The 18576-nt window shown below is 46.2% G+C and overlaps 1 protein-coding gene across 9 annotated transcripts in view; it reads left to right on the top strand.

Moving 5' to 3' along the window:
- The window catches only part of ABHD6 (abhydrolase domain containing 6, acylglycerol lipase), a 57395-nt gene that overhangs the window by 36888 nt on the left and 1931 nt on the right, over positions 1-18576 (top strand). For 8 of the 9 annotated variants that reach the window (XM_059663148.1, XM_059663144.1, XM_059663142.1 and 5 more), the window contains 6 exons: positions 4001-4157; positions 5471-5584; positions 6771-6903; positions 10464-10621; positions 14316-14370; positions 14573-14673. In XM_059663148.1, the coding sequence (XP_059519131.1) occupies positions 4001-4157; positions 5471-5584; positions 6771-6903; positions 10464-10621; positions 14316-14370; positions 14573-14673 (718 nt within the window). Of the gene's footprint in view, positions 1-3475; positions 3622-4000; positions 4158-5470; positions 5585-6770; positions 6904-10463; positions 10622-14315; positions 14371-14572; positions 14674-18576 lie in introns of those variants that run through there. The other variant, XM_059663150.1, reaches the window with a different exon arrangement.

The following is an 18576-nucleotide window of genomic DNA, read 5'->3' as shown; positions in this document are numbered from 1 at the left end:
ATTTTTATTGATTTCAGAGAGGAAAAAAGTGAGAGAGAGAGAGAGAGAAACATCAGTGATTGATTGGCTGCCTCCTGCACGCCCCACACTGGGGATCGAGCCCGCAACCCAGGCATGTGCCCTGACCAGGAATCGACCCTGACCTCCTGGTTCATAGGTCGATGCTCAACCACTGAGCCACACCGGCCAGGCCACTTGCCGTTATTTCTAAGTTCTGCCTTTGTAAAGTTTCTCATTTAGAGGTAATTTATTCTCTGTTATCCTTAAACCAAAGAAAGTTGGATTTGTTTGTTTGTTTCCTTTCATAATTTTTAACTGACCTGGTAGGTTAAGGAGTCTTCTTCCTACTCTTCCACTGAGAGGAGCATTTGAAGTTACTGAAAACATTGGCTCTCAAGCTCCTATTTCCAAAGCCTAGGTGAGGTTTTCCAGGGATGTAGAATTAAATGAGATACCTGGACTAGCACCCACCTGGTAATGGAGGGTTCCTCGCGCCCTGAGCCCAGCTCCCAGGCTGCCCTTCCAGCCCCATCTCCCTTCGCTCAGGGTCTGTCATGCTTGGTCTTCCCATGCCCTGTCTGTGCTGTGCACACCTGGCTGGGCTGTCCACCGCTGAACCAATAGGTGTTGAGTATCCAGGTGTCTAAGCAACATCACCATCTCTGCAAGGTCCTTCCCGCTCTCCCTTGATCTCATACTCCTCTTTGTGTTAGAGTTATAGAGGAGTTGAAGGTTATAAAAAGGTAACAGAAAATATAAATTATCCATCACCCCCAAGTCATTTTCTTTAATGCCTCTTTTGTTCTCATCACCTGTTTCCCCACTTCATCTGTATACAGTTTAAATTTTTTTAACAGAATTGGAATCAATAGTATAAAAATATTGAGTCCTATGTTTTCATTTGATATCATGTCATAAACATTTTCCTGTTATTAGTCTTTGAAGACCTCATTTGTTTTAAACAGCAACATATTACATCATCTGGATACATTGTAATTTATGTAATAAATTTTCTGTTTATGGGCATAAAGATTAGCGCAGATTTTTTTTTTCTAATTGAAATAACACTGTCGGACATCTTTAGAAAATTTTTTTTTTTTTTTTAAGATTTCTGCTTATTTCCTTGGAACAGATTATTCCTGGAAGTATAATTACTGGGTCAAAAGGCATGAGGTTTTTACAGACCCCTGATGCTTAATTCCAGGCTGCTTCCTAGAAAGGTTGAACATATAATTGGGTGTTTTTTTAATCCTCAACTGAGATATGTTTTACTGGTTTTAGAGAGAGGGGAAGGATGAGAGAGAGAGAGAGAGAGAGAGAGAGAGAGAGAGAGAGAGAGAGAAATCAATGTACAAGAGAAACATGGATTGTGTTGCCTCCCCTACTAGGGATCAAACCCTAGGCATATGTCCTGACAAGGAATTGAACTTGAAACCTTTCGGTGCACAAGACAACTGAGCCACACTGGCCAGGGCTGTTTTTTATTTCAAAGGCATTTTTCTAATTTAGATTATTAAAAAGGTATGTCTTATTGTAATATTCATTTCTTTAGGTATTAGTGAAATTGAACATGTTTCCTATATTTGTTAGTCCTTAATTCTCTTCTACTTTGAATAGTATTTTTGTTTATTTTGTTCATTGTTGAGTTGGGGTCTTAGCCTGGATCTTATCATTTTGTAAGCTTTTTATATGTTAAATGAATCTGTGGCCCTCATATATGTTGCAGATTTTCCCCTTGAGTTTTGGCAAGTGATATATTCACAAGAATATAATCTTTTTTATTTAACACTAATTACTACCATTTATTGAATACTTAGCATATATTGAGCATCAAACAAAACTTTCTAAATGGATTATCTCATTTAATCTTTACCATATCCGTAGTAGAATGAGACATTTCCCCCTCGTTGTAGATAAATGAGATTCAAGATCATATAGTCAATAAATGAATGAGGTGGCATATGAATGAACGAACAAATTTGTATTGTGGTGCATGATTTAGAATTTTGAAATAAGCTTGCTTTGTTATAAGAGGAGCTTTAAACTAGCCAATTTCATTCTATTTTTAATGTTTTGAATAGGCAATACATTCATTTGCAAAAGTACTAAAAAGAAAGTGATAAGGCTCCTTCCCACCTCTGTTGCCTCTCCATCTACTTCTCACTGTGTTGCCCATCTCCACTCAGATGCTCACCTTAATAGTGTCTTGTTTTTGTTCCTATGCTTTTGGGATGCAGCTCGAAATAAATATGAATTTATGTTCTCCTCTTCCCTCCCCTTCTTTTACATAAAAGGTTAAAACCAGTCAACTTGGGCTATTTGCTTTTGCAAGACTTGGCTACTTCTTTGGTGCAAAGTACACCACAAAGTGAATCTCTGATTGAATTAATTGCCTCTCATCTTGGAAAGATTCTTCATGCAGAAAGTTCAATGTGTTTAGATGGTAATTTCGTATTGAAATCAATTTCAGGCCAAACTCCAGCACTGCCAAGTCTTATGTAACGAACAGAAGCTGAGCTTTCAACCAGCTGCCATATGTTGTAGTGAATAAACTCAGAGGACTACTGCAGATCGTTCTTTAAAAAAAAAAAAAGTTCTCACTCTCAAAATCTGTATAAAAAATATGTTCTTATTTTCTGGGGAGAGTTAGAATTGTGACCTTGACTGAGCTTATCTGCTGGAGTGGAAATAATGTCTGTACAAAACCAAATGTTTGTTACAACTTCTGCATCACAATTAAAATCCAAAGAGTTTTAAAAAAACTGTCAACTCTATCAAAATCCACTACTTCAGAATCCTTACCAACTTTAAAGCTACAGTAACACTTTATGGCTAAGACTCAAATGAAGGAAATTAGGTTGGTTGGAACGCTAATTAAATCTCCAACTTGCTCAACTAGATTTACAAATGGGTAAGTTTGTGTTTTTTACAGAGAATCGCCAGCACTGGACAGCTGTTAGAGCAGTTAGTCCCGAGATCATAAGAAAGGCAGGCCTCCTGGAGACAATTGTCTGGTGTTCTTTCTTCCCAGAGACTTGTGGGTGTGGGTGTGTGAATGATACCACCACCAGCAACTGCAGCCTTGATGAGAGTCCACTTCTTTTTTTGTGTGTATTGATGTCAGAGAGGGAGAGATAGAAACATCAATGATGAGAGAATTATTGATAGACTGCCTCCTGCATGCCCCTTAGTGGGGTTGGAGCCCCCAACCTGGGCATGTGCCCTGACCAGGAATCAAACCGTGACCTCCTGGTTCATAAGTCAATGCTCGACCACTGATCCGCACCAGCCGGGCGAGAGTCCAATTCTTCATCTCCATGAAGAGCATGTTGCAAGAGACACTACCTTGAAGTTTTTGGTGCTTTTCCTGTCCGTTCAAGGGCCTCTGCAGGGAAGTGTGTACTTACTCCGGGATGTCTGTCTGTGCTGCCCGCAGCGGCAGTCTTGCCCACATGTCCATGGCTGCTCGCTTCAGATTCCAGGTGTCGGTGAATATGGCTCACCAGACTGCTAGCCGACTCGGCGCGAGGAAACCAGCCTGGTCGCGGCCTTTTCGGCGTCCTTCCCAGTCTTACCGCCAGCCATTTCCAATTCTGCAGAAGCTCAAACAGTCCAGGCAGAGTGAGGGCTAGTCAGACACCCAGGGAGATCCCACTGCCGACGCCTCCTCCGCACTGCCTCTCAACCGCTAGGAATATGTGTTCACAAGAGGTTATTTGGTGTCATGCTTCCTAAGAAAATACCCCTCCTCCCCTTCCTGGTTTAGAGTGATTATGTGGTGACATACCTACCACAATATTCATTTGAGGTACTTTCTGGAATCCTTTCGCTTAGCTCTCCTTGAGGGTGAGGCTCTGGGGACGCGAGTCATGTGGAGGAGGAGGGGCAGGAGAAGTGTCGGTCTGACCTCAAGGTGGGCCTGTCTCGAGGACCTGTGCCCCTCCCACGGCCACGGCTCCGGAGCGTGCTGACTTGGCGTGGCCTGTGTGTTTCCTTCCAGGTACTGGCGGCGGGCCTTGGGCATGCAGGTCCGCTATGTCCAGCACGAAGACTATCAGTTCTGTTACTCCTTCCGCGGCAGGCCGGGGCACAGACCGACCGTCCTCCTGCTCCACGGCTTCTCCGCGCACAAGGACATGTGGCTCAGCTTGGTCAAGGTGCGGCCGGGGAGCGGGTTTCCACTTGGTCAGGGTGCGGCCGGGAAATGGGTTTCCACGCGGACATGCTGTCCCCGGCGATGGGAGGAAGCGAAGGGAACCCAGAACTGTGGCTCAGATATCTTAAGACTAGTGTAATCTATGATTCACATCCTTTTATCAGACAGAATGCATTGAGTTGAAGTTGTTTGTAAAATCGGTGCCTCAGAAATCATTTCGCCTCCTGAGTAGTTCCTAGGAAAGGTTTCTGGCAGCTTCATCTCAGAACTCTCACTGGCAAGATCAGGCTTTGCAAAAATCATTGTTCTTCTAGACTCCACGTGTCTCCTCTTCCTCCCCCGATTTCTCCCTGATGCCTCCTCATCCTCCTCCCTCCCCCTCCCATCCCCCCCTTTCTGTTCTTCCTTTCTCCCTCACATCCTTAGAGAAATGATCTTGATTTGGCAACTTCCTGGGATAGTTCTCCAAATCGCTCACTTTCTGTCCTGTGTGGCAGCCTGCTTTACTTGGCAGGCGTGACCAGCTGGTGTGGGTTGGGACTGGGGAGGTCTTAGGAGGGAAGCACCCAGGCTCCCACCTCAAGCAGGACTGTACCCGACTACCTCAAGGATGACCTACACCAGGAGTGAAAAGGCCACACACCCTCTAGTTACTTGTGTTTTTATTTCCAAGTTCCACTGTGAGGACACACATCTTCATGCCTTCCTGACCCTCTCCCTTCCTGTCCCCAATTCACATAAGCATCTTTCATGTAGTCGGATATTTGTTTATTGATAACCCATGTTTCTCGGTTTCCTGGTGGAAAGCGGCACATATTTAAATGGAAGAAACTAGAATTGGGTGATCAGACATGGTTCTTAAAGAAAGCCTTGCTCCTGTGGGCTCCAGGGCTGGCCAGGGCTCTAGCAGAACAAAACCAACCCTCTAGCTCCCAGTCAGTGGCTGAATGACTGGAGTAAGTGTGGAAGGGATGGGGGCGGGGTGGGGGGGGGGGGAGGCAGTACCTGTTAGCTAGTGTCAAAAGTGAGAGATGCAGACTTGCTGCCTTCACCTCTGTCCCCCTTTTCCGGTCATCCTCCGAGTCGCCTTCACCTATGTATGTGTTAGTCTCCGGGGCTCTGCTCCCTAGGAGGCGACGGGCAATGCTTATTCCCATCAGATGTTACTAGGGTAGAACTCCAAGGGGCCCAGGACCATATGTCCCCAGGGTTGTCTATCTAGGTTACTTGGTAAGTAGGTGCAGCCTTCTCAAAAAAGTGGGCCGACATTGTCTGCATGCCGCATACTGACTCTCTGGGCCTGTGTGTCCTCAGTTCCTTCCAAAGAACCTGCATTTGATCTGCGTGGACATGCCAGGACATGAGGGTACCACCCGCTCTCCCCTGGATGACCTGTCCATAGACGGGCAAGTCAAGAGGATACACCAGGTAAGCAGGGCTCCACCAACAGTTGCCAAGAGTGTGGGTCTTGCCCTCCACTGCATGCCTACGCCTGGAGAGCAGTACTGACTCGTAATGAGTCTCCAATGAGTTCTGTTAAGTGACGGCACACCAAGTGGCACCCCAGTGGTCTCCTTGGTCGGCTGTGGAGGGCCAGGGCTTATTGCAGACGATTCTCCTCTAAGCCTGTTGCAATTGTTGTGAAGAAATATGACAATCTGAGCATTTTCTTGGCTTTTTGAGGAAGTTTAGTGTTTCTCAAGACCATTTCCCTGGAGTCTGTGTTTCTGCTTGCCAACGATGTGATGACCGCAGTAGCCCATCTGCCTAGCTGCGGAAGATGGGGAGGATGCTCTTTGTATTTCGTTCTGCTTCAGCATCTATCTTCAGCCCCCCTCTGGCTGGGCTTTCAAGGTCCTGGGGCTCATGGACCATTTCAGAATTGAGTAATCCACCGTTTTACATTGATATTAGTATTTCCCCCAGATAAGGGTGTTTATTTAATGTGTGTGTGTATCCCCCTCCCCCTTTAAACTATGTACTTTGATGAGGTCAGGAACCTTGTCTCTTCGACTCTGTGCTGTATCTTCTGCAGCTGACCATACTTCCTTGTACGTAACAGCTATCCAATTAATATTTTTAAGATAAACAGCTATCTAAAGCATCAGTGGTGGTTGGTTGGATGGATAGATATTTGGCTGGATGGTTGGGCAAGAGTCAGCAAACCATGGCCCATGGGCTATATTTGGCCTGCTGCCTATTTTTGTTAGCAAATTTTATTGGAACACATCCATGTTCATTCATTTACGTATTGTCTTAGTTGCTTTTGTGCTACAACAAAAGAGCTAAGTAGTTGCTACTGAAATCAGATGGCCCACAAAGCAGCAAATATTTACTCTCAGGACCTTTGTAGAAAAGCTTGCTGACTCGGAATTAGGAGAATCTTTGTTGGTTTTATACTCGGAAATGACCCCTCAGTCACTTGTGCCAGGTAGAGGTGAGTGCCTGTCTGCCTCAGGGTCCATGTGGATCATGGGTCCAGGAGAGGTTCCGGCCCCCTTTCGTCAATGTGCTTTTCGTTTGTCCCCAGTGGCAGTGGAGGTTGTTTGCGCTGCGATCGCGAGTGCCACTGTCTACAGCTGCATAACCACCCCCTTCTCATTTTCCTTCCCAGTTTGTGGAATGCCTCAAGCTGAACAAAAAGCCGTTCCACCTGATGGGCACCTCCATGGGCGGCAACGTGGCCGGCGTGTACGCTGCTTACTACCCGTCGGACATCTGCAGCCTGACCCTCGTGTGCCCCGCTGGTGAGCTGCCAGGCTAGGATTCCCCCTGAGTGAGTGGAGCGCTGCAGGGTCTGCTTCTGCGAAGGACCCAGCGGCAGTCTCTGCTGTGACTGGCTTGTAGAATCATCTTTTGATGTGTCCTTCCGAGATATGCAACGCTTTTGTGAAAACTAACCAAACACTAGTTTTCTAACCATAATCCTAGCCCTGGCTGCTCTGGCTCAGTTGGTTGGAGCATCGTCCGTACACCAAAAGGTCACGGGTTCGATTCCTAGTCAGGGCACATAACTACGTTTCAGGTTCTTTCACAGTTGGGGCACTTACAAGAGGCAACCAGTCGATGTTTCTCTCATATCCATGTTTCTCTCTCTCTCTCTCTCCCCCTTCCTCTCTCTAAAATCAATAAACATATCCTTGGGTGAGGATTAAAAAAAACACATCATAATCATGCCCTAGCTGGTTTGGCTCAGTGGATAGAGTGTTGGGCTGTGGGTTAAAGGATCCTGGGTTCAATTTTGGGGAAGGGTATGTACCTCAGTTGCAGGCTTGATCCCATGTGTGGGAAGCAACTAATCGATGTGTCTCTCACAACAATGTTTCTCTCTCAACAGTGTTTCTCTCTCTGTGCCTCTTCCCTTCCACTCTCTCTAAAAATCAATGGAAAAATATCCTTGGGTGAGGATTAACAAAACAAAACCATAATCATAACCACACTGACTTTTATATAATAAAAGGCTAATATGCAAATTGTCTCCTGGACCGGGCATTGGACCAGGGGGTGGGGCCAGCCAGCCAACCTCCCATGTCATCGTCGCCCCCACCCCCTCCCCTCGAGCGCGCTGGCCCAATCCAATCGGCCCTGATCGAGGCAGGTCAGCGGACCCCACCTGTGCATGAATTCGTGCACCAGGCCTCTAGTTGAAATATAATAACAATATTACTATCCAACATTTATTGAGCTCTTTTGAGCTAAGCTGTTTATGTAGAGTTCATTGTTGCCATCACTGTGACTTTATGAAGTGATGGTACTGTTACTACGTCTCTCCTCTTTTTTGCCAAAAACTCAGAGATCTTTATTCATTACAAGATCTTTTTAAAAAATCAACAAACTTTAGTTTCTTTGTTCTTACTTGTATACATGTCAACTTGAGCTGTAACATGTCCCCAGAAATTATGATCTGAAGTTGGATTTTTAAAATTCATTTTTCTTACCTTAGTCTTTGAACTTGGATTTATAATATGTTAGAAAGAAAAATATTAATTTTTCTCTTTTTCCTTGTCTTGCTTCCTGTCTCTCTGGTACTTCGTTGGAGTAAGATGTAAATTGCCCAGATTTTAAGTGTACATCTCAGTAACCTTCTACATATGTAGTTATTTCCAGATCAAGATAGTGTGCCCATTTTATTAGTAGGAACATTGAGGTACAAAGAAGTTATATAAGTGCCTGAGCCAGCATAGGAACCGGTCCCAGGCTGTCTGGCTGCAGAACCAAGCTGCGGCTTTTTTGGAAGTCAGTTTGTGTTCACTGTCCCCAGTATGTGACTCATGTCCACGACCCCCTTTTCCCACTAGAACCCAGCCTGGAGCCAAACCTGTATACCTCACTAAAACGTAACTAAAAGGACCTTTACTTTTTTTATTTTTTTAAAAATATATTCGATTGATTTTTTACAGAGAGGAAGAGAGAGAGATAGAGAGTTAGAAACATCGATGAGAGAGAAACATCGATCAGCTGCCTCCTGCACACCCGCTACTGGGGATGTGCCCGCAACCAAGGTACATGCCCTTGACCGGAATCGAACCTGGGACCTTTCAGTCCGCAGGCCGATGCTCTATCCACTGAGCCAAACCGGTTACGGTCTAAACGGACCTTTATAATTTTTCAGTCACTCTGAAAGTAAATAATTTCAGGTCTGGTGAGGACATTGTAATTGAAGTCAAGCCCCCAATGGGTTTTCTCTCCTCCTCTTCCCAAGCGCCGTGTCTGAAATCATTTGTTCTTTTAATAATAAAGTTTGAGAATTGGAGAAGCTGCTCCTATGGAAGGTTATTAGATTTTAAATCGGTTATGGGAGGTCAGATCTAACTGGCTTTTTCAAGTGTATGTTCATTTGCTCAAAGAGTTGTACACCTGAGTTTCCATTGAAGATTTAAAACTGTTTTAAGTTTGCAGGAGTGTTGCAAAAGATAGTACAGAGTTCCATCTACCCTTCATCCAGTTTTCCTCCCCATTGTTAACAGCTCACATTACCACAGTGAATGTGTCACCACTAACAAACCAGCATTGGGGCATTGCTGTTAACTAAACTCCAGGCTTTATCTGGATTTCATTCGTTTTTCCACTCGTGTCCTTTTTCTATTCCAGGACCCAATGCAAGATACCACATGGCATTTAGTCTGGATTATTTTTAAAGTGAAAGGAAATAGATCACGCAGTCTGCCCTCATGGCATTGCGAAAGCCACTCCATGCCCATAATGGATTTAAAGGAGCTACTGAATGTAGGAGATTTGTAAAGTGTGGATTTCTGCAGCTTAGTATCAACGCCATTGCCTTTCCAAAATCTAGTTCTTCAAATAGAAAAAAAATTAAAATAAATAGAATCCAGTTCTGTAGCTAAGTTAAGCACCTAGAGATATGCGCATTGTTGGAAGTGGAAATTATTTTTGCCCTCCTGTGTACATCAGTTTGTGTAAACTCTCTTGTGCCATGCTCCAGGGTGCAGGAAGTAATGGTCTGTCTCCAAGCTTTTTCAAATCCTCACTGGAGGGTATTTTTTCCATTTATTTCTAGAGAGAGTAGGAAGAGGGGGAGAGAGAGAAACATCGACGTGAGATACAACAATTGATTGCCCCCCGCATGTGCCCCTATTGGGGCTGGAGAACCTGCAACCGAGATACATGCCCTAGACCAGGAATCGAACCCGTGACGGTCTAACCTCTGAGCAAACCAGCCAGGGCCATCTCAAAGCTTTCCAGTCTCACGGTGGCACCTGGTGCTCTCCTGGAGGAAGGGAGACTGTACAGAGGGCAGCCGCTGCCCCAGCGTAGGGGAGGGCTCAGAGGGGGACTGGCTCTCACTGTGTTTTGTGTATTGACCCCAAATAAGAGATGATTAAGTGGGTCCAGGACAAAGGGAGGAGCAGTCAGTTCCTTCAATTCTCCGTTTTCTTACCATCATGCATTTCGTGATATCTCCTCTCAACAGCACAGATGTGAAAGGGGCTCAGGTGCGCTGTCTTCCAGGCTAATGCTTCTTAACTCTATCATACAGATAAGTCTCCGGACAGCTGTTAACGGGCAGCTATGACTCAGGAGACTTAGGGAGGGGCTGAGCTTCGGTTTTCTTACGGGCTCCCCATGCTGCTGGTCACCCATCTGTAAAGTATCTGGAGGGATTTTTTTTTCTGTTTCTCTTCAGAATGTGCTTTTGACCTTGAGCCAGGATGACAGAACCCATTAAAAAGGAATCTGGTGAAACACCCCTGGAACATATTAACTGATGCTAGACGTTCCCTTTCTAAGATGTGGGTTGGTAAGAAGGTAGATGAATGGCCAAGCTGTTCTGGTTTGAATCCCCCAGGCCTGCAATACCCAACTGATAACCAGTTCGTACGACGGCTCAGAGAACTGCAGGAATCGGCCGCCGTAGAGAAGATCCCGCTGATCCCGTCCACCCCAGAGGAGATGAGTGAGATGCTGCAACTCTGCTCCTACGTCCGCTTCAAGGTGCCCCAGCAGGTATGGGACCTCAGCAGCAGCCAGGTGCCTGCCTCCTGCCAGGGGTGCACTGGCCAGCACAGCTCCCTTCATGCACCCTCCTCCCTGCACTTACCTATCTGTTCGCTCAACAAGTGTCTGTACCGTGGCCGTGATGTGTCAGGCACTGTGCTGGGGCACCGTGGCGAATGAATAAGACAGAAGAGGTTCCTGGGTGGACATAGGCTAGGGCGCAGGCAGACAGTTAACAAGTAAATAGACTCTTACAAATTATAGTAAGTTTTCTAGGGGAAATGAAGATGGTGCCCTGAATAAAAACAGGGAGGCAGCAGAAGATTGGATAAGCCTCTCTGAAGGAATAGCACGTTCAGAGTTAGAAAAAATATAGGCAAGTTCAAGACACTAAAAGGGGCCCTGGATGACTGGAGCCCAGAGGATGAGGGAGAGAATGCAATGGATGAGGTTGGAAAGGGAGGCAGGGGCGCAACCAGAGATTCTCAATTTTTGAAAAATCTCAGGACCACTTTATACTTTCAGGAATTATTGAGAACCCCAGAGAGTGTTCGTTGGTGAAAGTTGTAACTGTTGATATTTACCATGTGAGAAATTAAAAGTCATAAAAACTTAAAACACAAGAATATAGATGCACTCCTTTCATTAGCCACCAGAGTGACATTGTCCCTTGTTCTGTAGGCCCTGAAAATCAGTCTGCTTTTGAGGAAGTCAAAGCGAAAAAGGCAAATAACATGTAGTAGTATTACGAAAATAGTTTAACCTCATGGACTCCCCAAATCCACCTCGAGAACCACTGGGCTAGATCGTGTAGCACTGGATGGGCTATGGGAAGGAGTCTGGGTTTCTCTAAGTAGGATCGGAGAACCCCTGAAGGATTGTAGGGGGTACAGACAGAAGCAGGGAAAGCCACGAGGGTGCTGATGTGGCTCAAAGATGATGGCGGTGTGGACGAGGGTGGCAGCAGTGGAGACAGGAGATCTGAAATGCTTTGGGAGGAAGAACAAGGACTTACCAGCAAATTGGATGTGGATGATGAGGGAAAGTGAGGAGTCACAGGTGACTTCCGGTACTTGAGTTGGATAAAGGCAGCATTTCCTGAATAGGGGAAGGAGAGGGAGGGTGCGTTTAGGGGACAAGCTAACAGCTCCATTTTGGGTGCCTTAAGTTCAAGCTGCCTGTGAGGCCTCCAAGCACAGATGTCAAACAGGCAAGTGTTGCTGAGGGAAGTCTGTTTGGAGCTAGACAATTAGAGCCACAGCCGATGATTATATTAAAGGACCTGGGTCTGCATGGAGTCATCTGAGAAAAGAGTAGAAAACCAAGAGAGGAGAGTCCAGGGCGAGGCGTCATAACAGCAGACGATCTCCCTCTGTTGTCAGAGCTGGACCCTGCCCCAGGGTGGATGAGTCCTCGTAGGAGGTGAGAGAATGGGCTCTATTCAGAGGTTGTGAGCATGACTTAGTTACTGGGTATATCCTGTCTCTGAGGAAGCACCCAGACTCTGTCCTATATTTTATCCATGAAAATCCTTTTTTTTAAAAAAAAAACATTTTTATTGATTTCAGAGAGGAAGGGAGAGGGAGAGAGAGATAGAAACATCAATGATGAGAAATATTGATCAGCTGCCTCCTGCACGCCCCCTACTGGGGATCAAGCCCACAATCTGGGGCATGTGCCCTGACCGGGAATCAAACCGTGACCTCCTGGTTCATAGGTTGACACTCAACCCCTGAGCCACACCGGTCGGGCCCTGAATCCTTTTTAGTTGTGAAGCTGCGCTGATCCCCTCCAGGCACCGATCTCTTCCCCCAATAGAGTGGCCAAACAGTTTTAGAAAATTCCAAGTTTTGAGTTGTCAGGGAGATGAAAATGCCAGGAGAAAATAAATGGCAGCTCCAAAGTTTTCCCCTCGTAGGAGAGAAGGAGCAACCAAGCACCAGTGTTATGACTGTCTATCTGTCTATCTTTCTGTCTGTCTGTCTGTGTCTTGCAGTCTAAACTCTGTAAGATCAGGGACTTTATCTTAATTTGCTGCTCTGTCCTCAGCTTTTGGCACAATACTTGCATGAAATAGGTCTTAGGTGTAGATTGAATGAGTCAGTGGATGCAAGGATGCCTGGATAACGCAGGAACGGAGCATGGAGGTGAGGGTAGATGCATGATAGATGGATTCATGAAGTGGTGTATTCACATGCATAGATGATTTAGGATGCAGGATAGGTGGATGGCTGGATTCTTTTTTTTTTTTTTTTTTTTTAAATATATTTTATTGATTTTTTACAGAGAGGAAGGGAGAGAGATAGAGAGTTAGAAACATCGATGAGAGAGAAACATCCATCAGCTGCCTCCTGCACATCTCCTACTGGGGATATGCCCGCAACTCAGGTACATGCCCTTGACCGGAATCGAACCTGGGACCTTTCAGTCCGCAGGCCGACGCTCTATCCACTGAGCCAAACCGGTTTCGGCATGATGGCTGGATTCTTGATTGGCTGGGTGGGAGGATGTCTAGGAATGCAGGATGGAGAGTAGATGGATTGGTGGTTACAAGCAGGTGGATGCATCAGTAAACATATGCACATATGATTCAGAGATGCAGGATGGGTGGATGGATAGGTAGGTGGAGCAGAGGTGGAGGATGGACGGGTAGATGCCCGATGGATATGATGCGTGGGTGCATATAGATAGAGCAAAGAAAATGTCTGACGCTGAGGACAGTGTGTTGACAGCTTGCCATTGGCTCACCTCTGGACTTGCACTCTGGTCCTGTTAGGTTCTGGTCATGTTCCAGGAGTTGGTTTAGTCCAGAGCAGTTATGGCTGATTTTCCCACTTCAATCCATGCACAGGACTCCTGAGAGTGCATTTAAGAGGTTCAGACCATTCCCAGGAAGATGAGAGGAGTGGGGGCTGCTAATGTGAACCTAGGGCCTACCTCAAGAGCCCCGAGGCAGGGAAAGTGGGGGCTGTGTTCCTTCTGGCCGTGCACCTCTCAGTCAGTATCTGGGTCCAGGAGATCCACAGCAGCTGCAGCCTTCACAGACCTCAGCAGGGGAGGCCAAGACAACGTTGAGCAATAAACAAGGGACTCTGCACCCTCCCAGGTTCTCCCAATAGTTTATTCCCTTTCCTCCCTCCCTCCCTCCCTCCCTCCCTCCCTCCCTCCCTCCCTCCCTCCCTCCCTTCCTTCCTTTCTTTTCTTGTTTTTTTGTTTTATTTTTTGTTAATCCTCACCCAAGGATATTTTTCCATTGATTTTTAGAGAGAGTGGAAGGGAGAGGGAGAGACAGAGAGACACATCGATTGTTTGCCTCCTGCATGTACCCCAACCAGGGCCGGGGAACCTGCAACCAAGGGACGCGCCCTTCACCGGAATCAAACCCGGAACCTTTCAGTCCACAGGTCGATGTTCTGTCCACTGAGCCAACCCGGCTAGGGCAATAGTTAAATTCTTTATTGTTTAAGAGACTCACCATCCACAATAGTTTAATTTTCTAAATAGTCCTTATTCTGCATTTGGATATTAGTGAGCAATTACATCATATTGTACTGTATCATGGGAATTCGGGGTACCAGGCCTTAAAAACCTTGACAATGCCATGAATGTCTGGACTTTCATTTCCTTCATTGTCCCAGCGCCGTGAGGAGCCCGAGGACGTGGATCTTCTCCTGCCTTCTAACTGTGGGTTATTTGTCCTCAGATCCTGCAAGGCCTTGTCGATGTCCGCATCCCTCATAACAGCTTCTACCGGAAGCGTGAGTAGCCTGCTTTGAGCTTTGAGCTGGGACAAGAGAAGCTTCATGGGTGGCTGGCTTTTATTTCTTACATTCGGAGTCTGTTTTCTTGAGCCCCTGAGAGAGAAAGTGGCGGCTTGGACCCAATGACTGTCCTATGCTGTGCGGTGGTGCCCAGGGCACAGCCCAGCATTCATTCACTTTGTTTTCCTTTTCTAAAAAGTGTTTTTGGAAATCATCAATGAGAAGTCGAGATACTCCCTCCATCAGAACATGGACAAGATCAAGGCCCCCACGCAGATCATCTGGGGGAAACAAGACCAGGTATGTAGCGTGTCCCTGGGGCCACCTGTGCCAGGCACCCCGGCCTCTGAGGAAAAGCAGGAGGCCGTTGGTAAAACCAGCTGGTGGGCTGGTGTCTGAGACCAGGAAGAGAGGGACACCCCTGGGTCAGTGCCAGTGTTGGTGGCAGCATTGTGCTGTGAGTTGAGAGCAACAACATTGGTCCTTTAAAATGAAAGGCAATTATAAATCATTTTTACAAATTATTTTTATCAAAGCCATAGAGTATAAAAACTTCGGAGAATGCCTGGTGGTGCGGCTCAGCAGTTGAGCATCAACCCAGGAGCCAAGAGGTCGCTGGTTCAATTCCTGGCTAGGGCACATGCCTAGGTTGCAGCTCCATCCCCAGGGGGGGCCTCATTGATATTTCTCTCTCTGTATCCCTCTCCCATGCTCTCTCTCTAAAAAGATCAATGAAAACATATTAAAACAACAACAACTTCAGAAAATATAAAAAGATTAAAAATGAAAATCCCAGATCCCAATTTCCATTTCCTTGAGGCAACACTTACTGTCCTGAGTATATTTCTTCAATTTCCTAGAGATTGGCAAACCTTTTCTGTAAAAAGCCAGAGAATAAAATGTTCGACTTTGTGGGCCATTCAGCTCTGCTGTCGTGGCATCAGCGCTGACAACACCCAACCCAAAGGCAGGCAGAGTCCCAGGGCCTTTATGGACAAAGCCAGCAGCCAACGTCCGCCTACTGTTCTTAGCAGGCACACATATCCACAGAGAAGTTTTACCTGTACTTTTTCAGACATGCTACATACATGTTTAAGTTTTTTAAACATGCTATATACACAGCTTTGTACCTTCATATTTATAGGAAATATATATCTTAGAAATCATTTCATATCAGCCCATACAGATCTACTCATTTTATTTTATTTTTTAAATTTTTTTTTAAAATATATTTTATTGATTTTTTACAGAGAGGAAGGGAGAGAGAGAGTTAGAAACATCGATGAGAGAGAAACATCGATCAGCTGCCTCCTGCACATCTCCCACTGGGGATGTGCTCGCAACCCAGGTACATGCCCTTGACCGGAATCGAACCTGGGACCTCTCAGTCCGCAGGCCGACGCTCTATCCACTGAGCCAAACCGGTTTTGGCCATTTTATTTTTTAAAATATTTTGAAATTATAGGAATAGTACAGACTACTCCTGTATATGCTTTACCTAAATTCCCAAATTTTTACCTGCTTTACTGGAGGTAGATTGACATGCCGTAAAATCCACCTTGGTGTTGGACACTCGGTCACTCCCAGAATTCCCTCCTGACCATCTGCAGTTCATCACCCCAGACCCCGCAACCACTGATCTGGTTTCTGTCTCTATAGTGTTGCCTTATCTAGAATTTTCATATAGGTGGTTTCATAATTAGTAATCTTTTGCATCTGGCTTCTTCACTCAAGCATGTTTTTTTTTTAAAAAAAATATATTTTATTGATTTTTTACAGAGAGGAAGGGAGAGGGATAGAGAGTTAGGAACATCGACGAGAGAGAAACATCGATCAGCTGCCTCCTGCACACCGCTACTGGGGATGTGCCCGCAACCAAGGTACATGCCCTTGACTGGAATCGAACCTGGGACCCTTCAGTCCACAGGCTGATGCTCTGTCCACTGAGCCAAACCAGTCAGGGCACTCAAGCATGTTTTGGAGGTTCACCCATGCTGTTGCATATACCAATCGTCCCTTTTTATTGCTGAGTGTGATTCCATCGCTCTGTTACCACATTTTATTCATAACTAGTGGTTTACATTTGCCTCACTGGCTTGTCATTCTCACCTATCTACCCAGCAGTATATATGTGTGGACCATTTGGAGTAGGCTGCTTACATTATGCCCCTTGAACCCCAAGACCTCAGAGAGTATTTACTGAGAACAAGAGTATTCTCTCTTGTAAACACAGTACATGATCACATTCAGGAAATTTAACGTGGATGAGATGCTTTCATCTAATCTGCGATCCATATTCCAATTTCGTCAGTCGTTTCAATAATGTCCTGCCCAGAAGCCTCCTCGTCCTCCTCCCGGCCCCTGAACCAGGGTTTACTCCAGGGTCACCTACTACAGGTGATGTCTCTGTGGATCCCTCAGTCTGCCTTTGCCATTCATGACGCTGAGATATTTAAGAGTACAGGCCAGTTATTTTATGAAACGTTCCTCAATTTGAGTTTTTATTTGCCGCTTCCTCATGATTCAACGCAGGTTATATTACATTCCCTGGATAAAATATTTGGTGAGTTATAAATGTCACATCCGCAGACACGTAATAGGGTGTTGTCTGATTTCTTCATTGTAGATTTACTCTTTCTCCCCTCGCAACCAATAAGCGGTTGGTGGGAAGGCGCTTGGAGACTGTGCAGATATCCTGCTCCTCATCACACATTCCCTCTAGGTTTCCGTGAGTGATTCATGCTCAAAACAGTGTTTCGCCTTCTTCTTTCTGAGAGCTGCATGGTGTTTTTAATTAGTGCCCTTCTGACGGTCATTTAGGTCATTTCCAGCTTTTTGCTTTTAAGCGATACCTCGGTGAGCACGATTATACGTGTGTTTGTGGAACGTGAGAGCACATCTAAAGGGTAAATTCTTAGGTGCAGAATCACTGGGTCAGAGGGCATGTGCATTTTTTAATTTTAATAGGTTTTGTCAGATGGCTCTGGGTTCGTTTGCTAGGGCTGCCACAACAAAGTACCACAAACTGGGTGGCGTAAACAATAGAAATTTATTGTCTCGCAGTTCTGGAAGCTAGAAGTCTGAAACCAAGGTGCTGGCAGGTGGTTCCTTTTGCGAGATGGGAAGGGCGGGCGGTCCCATGCCTCTGCCCCAGCTTCTGGTGCTTTGCTGGCAATCTTGGCGTCCCTTGGCTTATAGATGCCTTGCCTGGCTCTCTCCCTTCATCTTCACATGGCATCCCCCTTTTCTAAGGATGCCAGTCATATTGAATTATGGGCCCACCCTGCTCCAGTATGACCTCATCTTAACTAATTACATCGGCAGTAACCCCATTTCCAAATAAAGCCACATTTTGCAGTACCGGTGGTGAGAACTGCAACATGTGAATTTGGAGAAGGCACAATCAACCCATAATAAACCCTCAAAGAAATCCTGATTTATACCCAGAAGCTCCTTTTTTTGTTTGCAACTGTTCTTTAGACATCATCTCTTATTGAAAGTTCCTCTAAAGTTTGAAAACCAAGAAATGGTGAGAAATGGGGCCCTCACAAGGCCCACGGGCAGACAGCAGTGCAGTGCCTGTTAAAGGGGTCTTGGCTGTTGAATACCGTGAGCAAAGGATATTAGAGAAAAGCTGTCCCCATTGAGACAGATCCTCTGAGGACCCCAAGGTGAAAGCCACCATTGTGAGCACTGCTGGCCTGCAGCACATCCCAACGGTGTCAGCTGATGAAAGCACAGGCAGGAGGTCAGGCTGCAGCCGCACAGGCTCACAACTGTGTGCGATCACCCAGGAAGAGACGGGAGGAGAAGCCAGGCCGTGCCCACAGCGTGTGAGGGAGGGACGGGGGCATCAGCAGAGAGCAGCTACCTCAAGTCAGCGAGGTGTGGCCGAGGATGCACAGGATGCAGAGCGCAGAATGAGGGTGTGGGGAGGGGCGGCTCTGTGCTCCCTTCTGCAGCCGCCCAGACGCTGAAAGGAGCTTTGTGTGTGTCTGTGCGAGAGGCAGGCTCGGGCTAGGCCAGCAGGGAGCCATTCAGTCAGAAATCGGAGTCAGAACAATGGAGGCCTTTCTTCATTCTAAAAATCCCAAAGGTGGTTAGGGTTCTCGGGGACCAGCAGGGAGAGAGAGACCAGGACCTGCAGAGACACTGCAGAAACTAGATCACTGGCCTTGGAGTCGGAAAGTCTGGAGTGGTTTT

The sequence above is a fragment of the Myotis daubentonii genome, chromosome 14 (genome assembly GCF_963259705.1).
Source record: "Myotis daubentonii chromosome 14, mMyoDau2.1, whole genome shotgun sequence".
NCBI lineage: Eukaryota > Metazoa > Chordata > Mammalia > Chiroptera > Vespertilionidae > Myotis > Myotis daubentonii.
The sequence above is the reverse complement of the archived record's forward strand: the minus strand, read 5'-3'. Positions and strand labels throughout refer to the sequence as shown.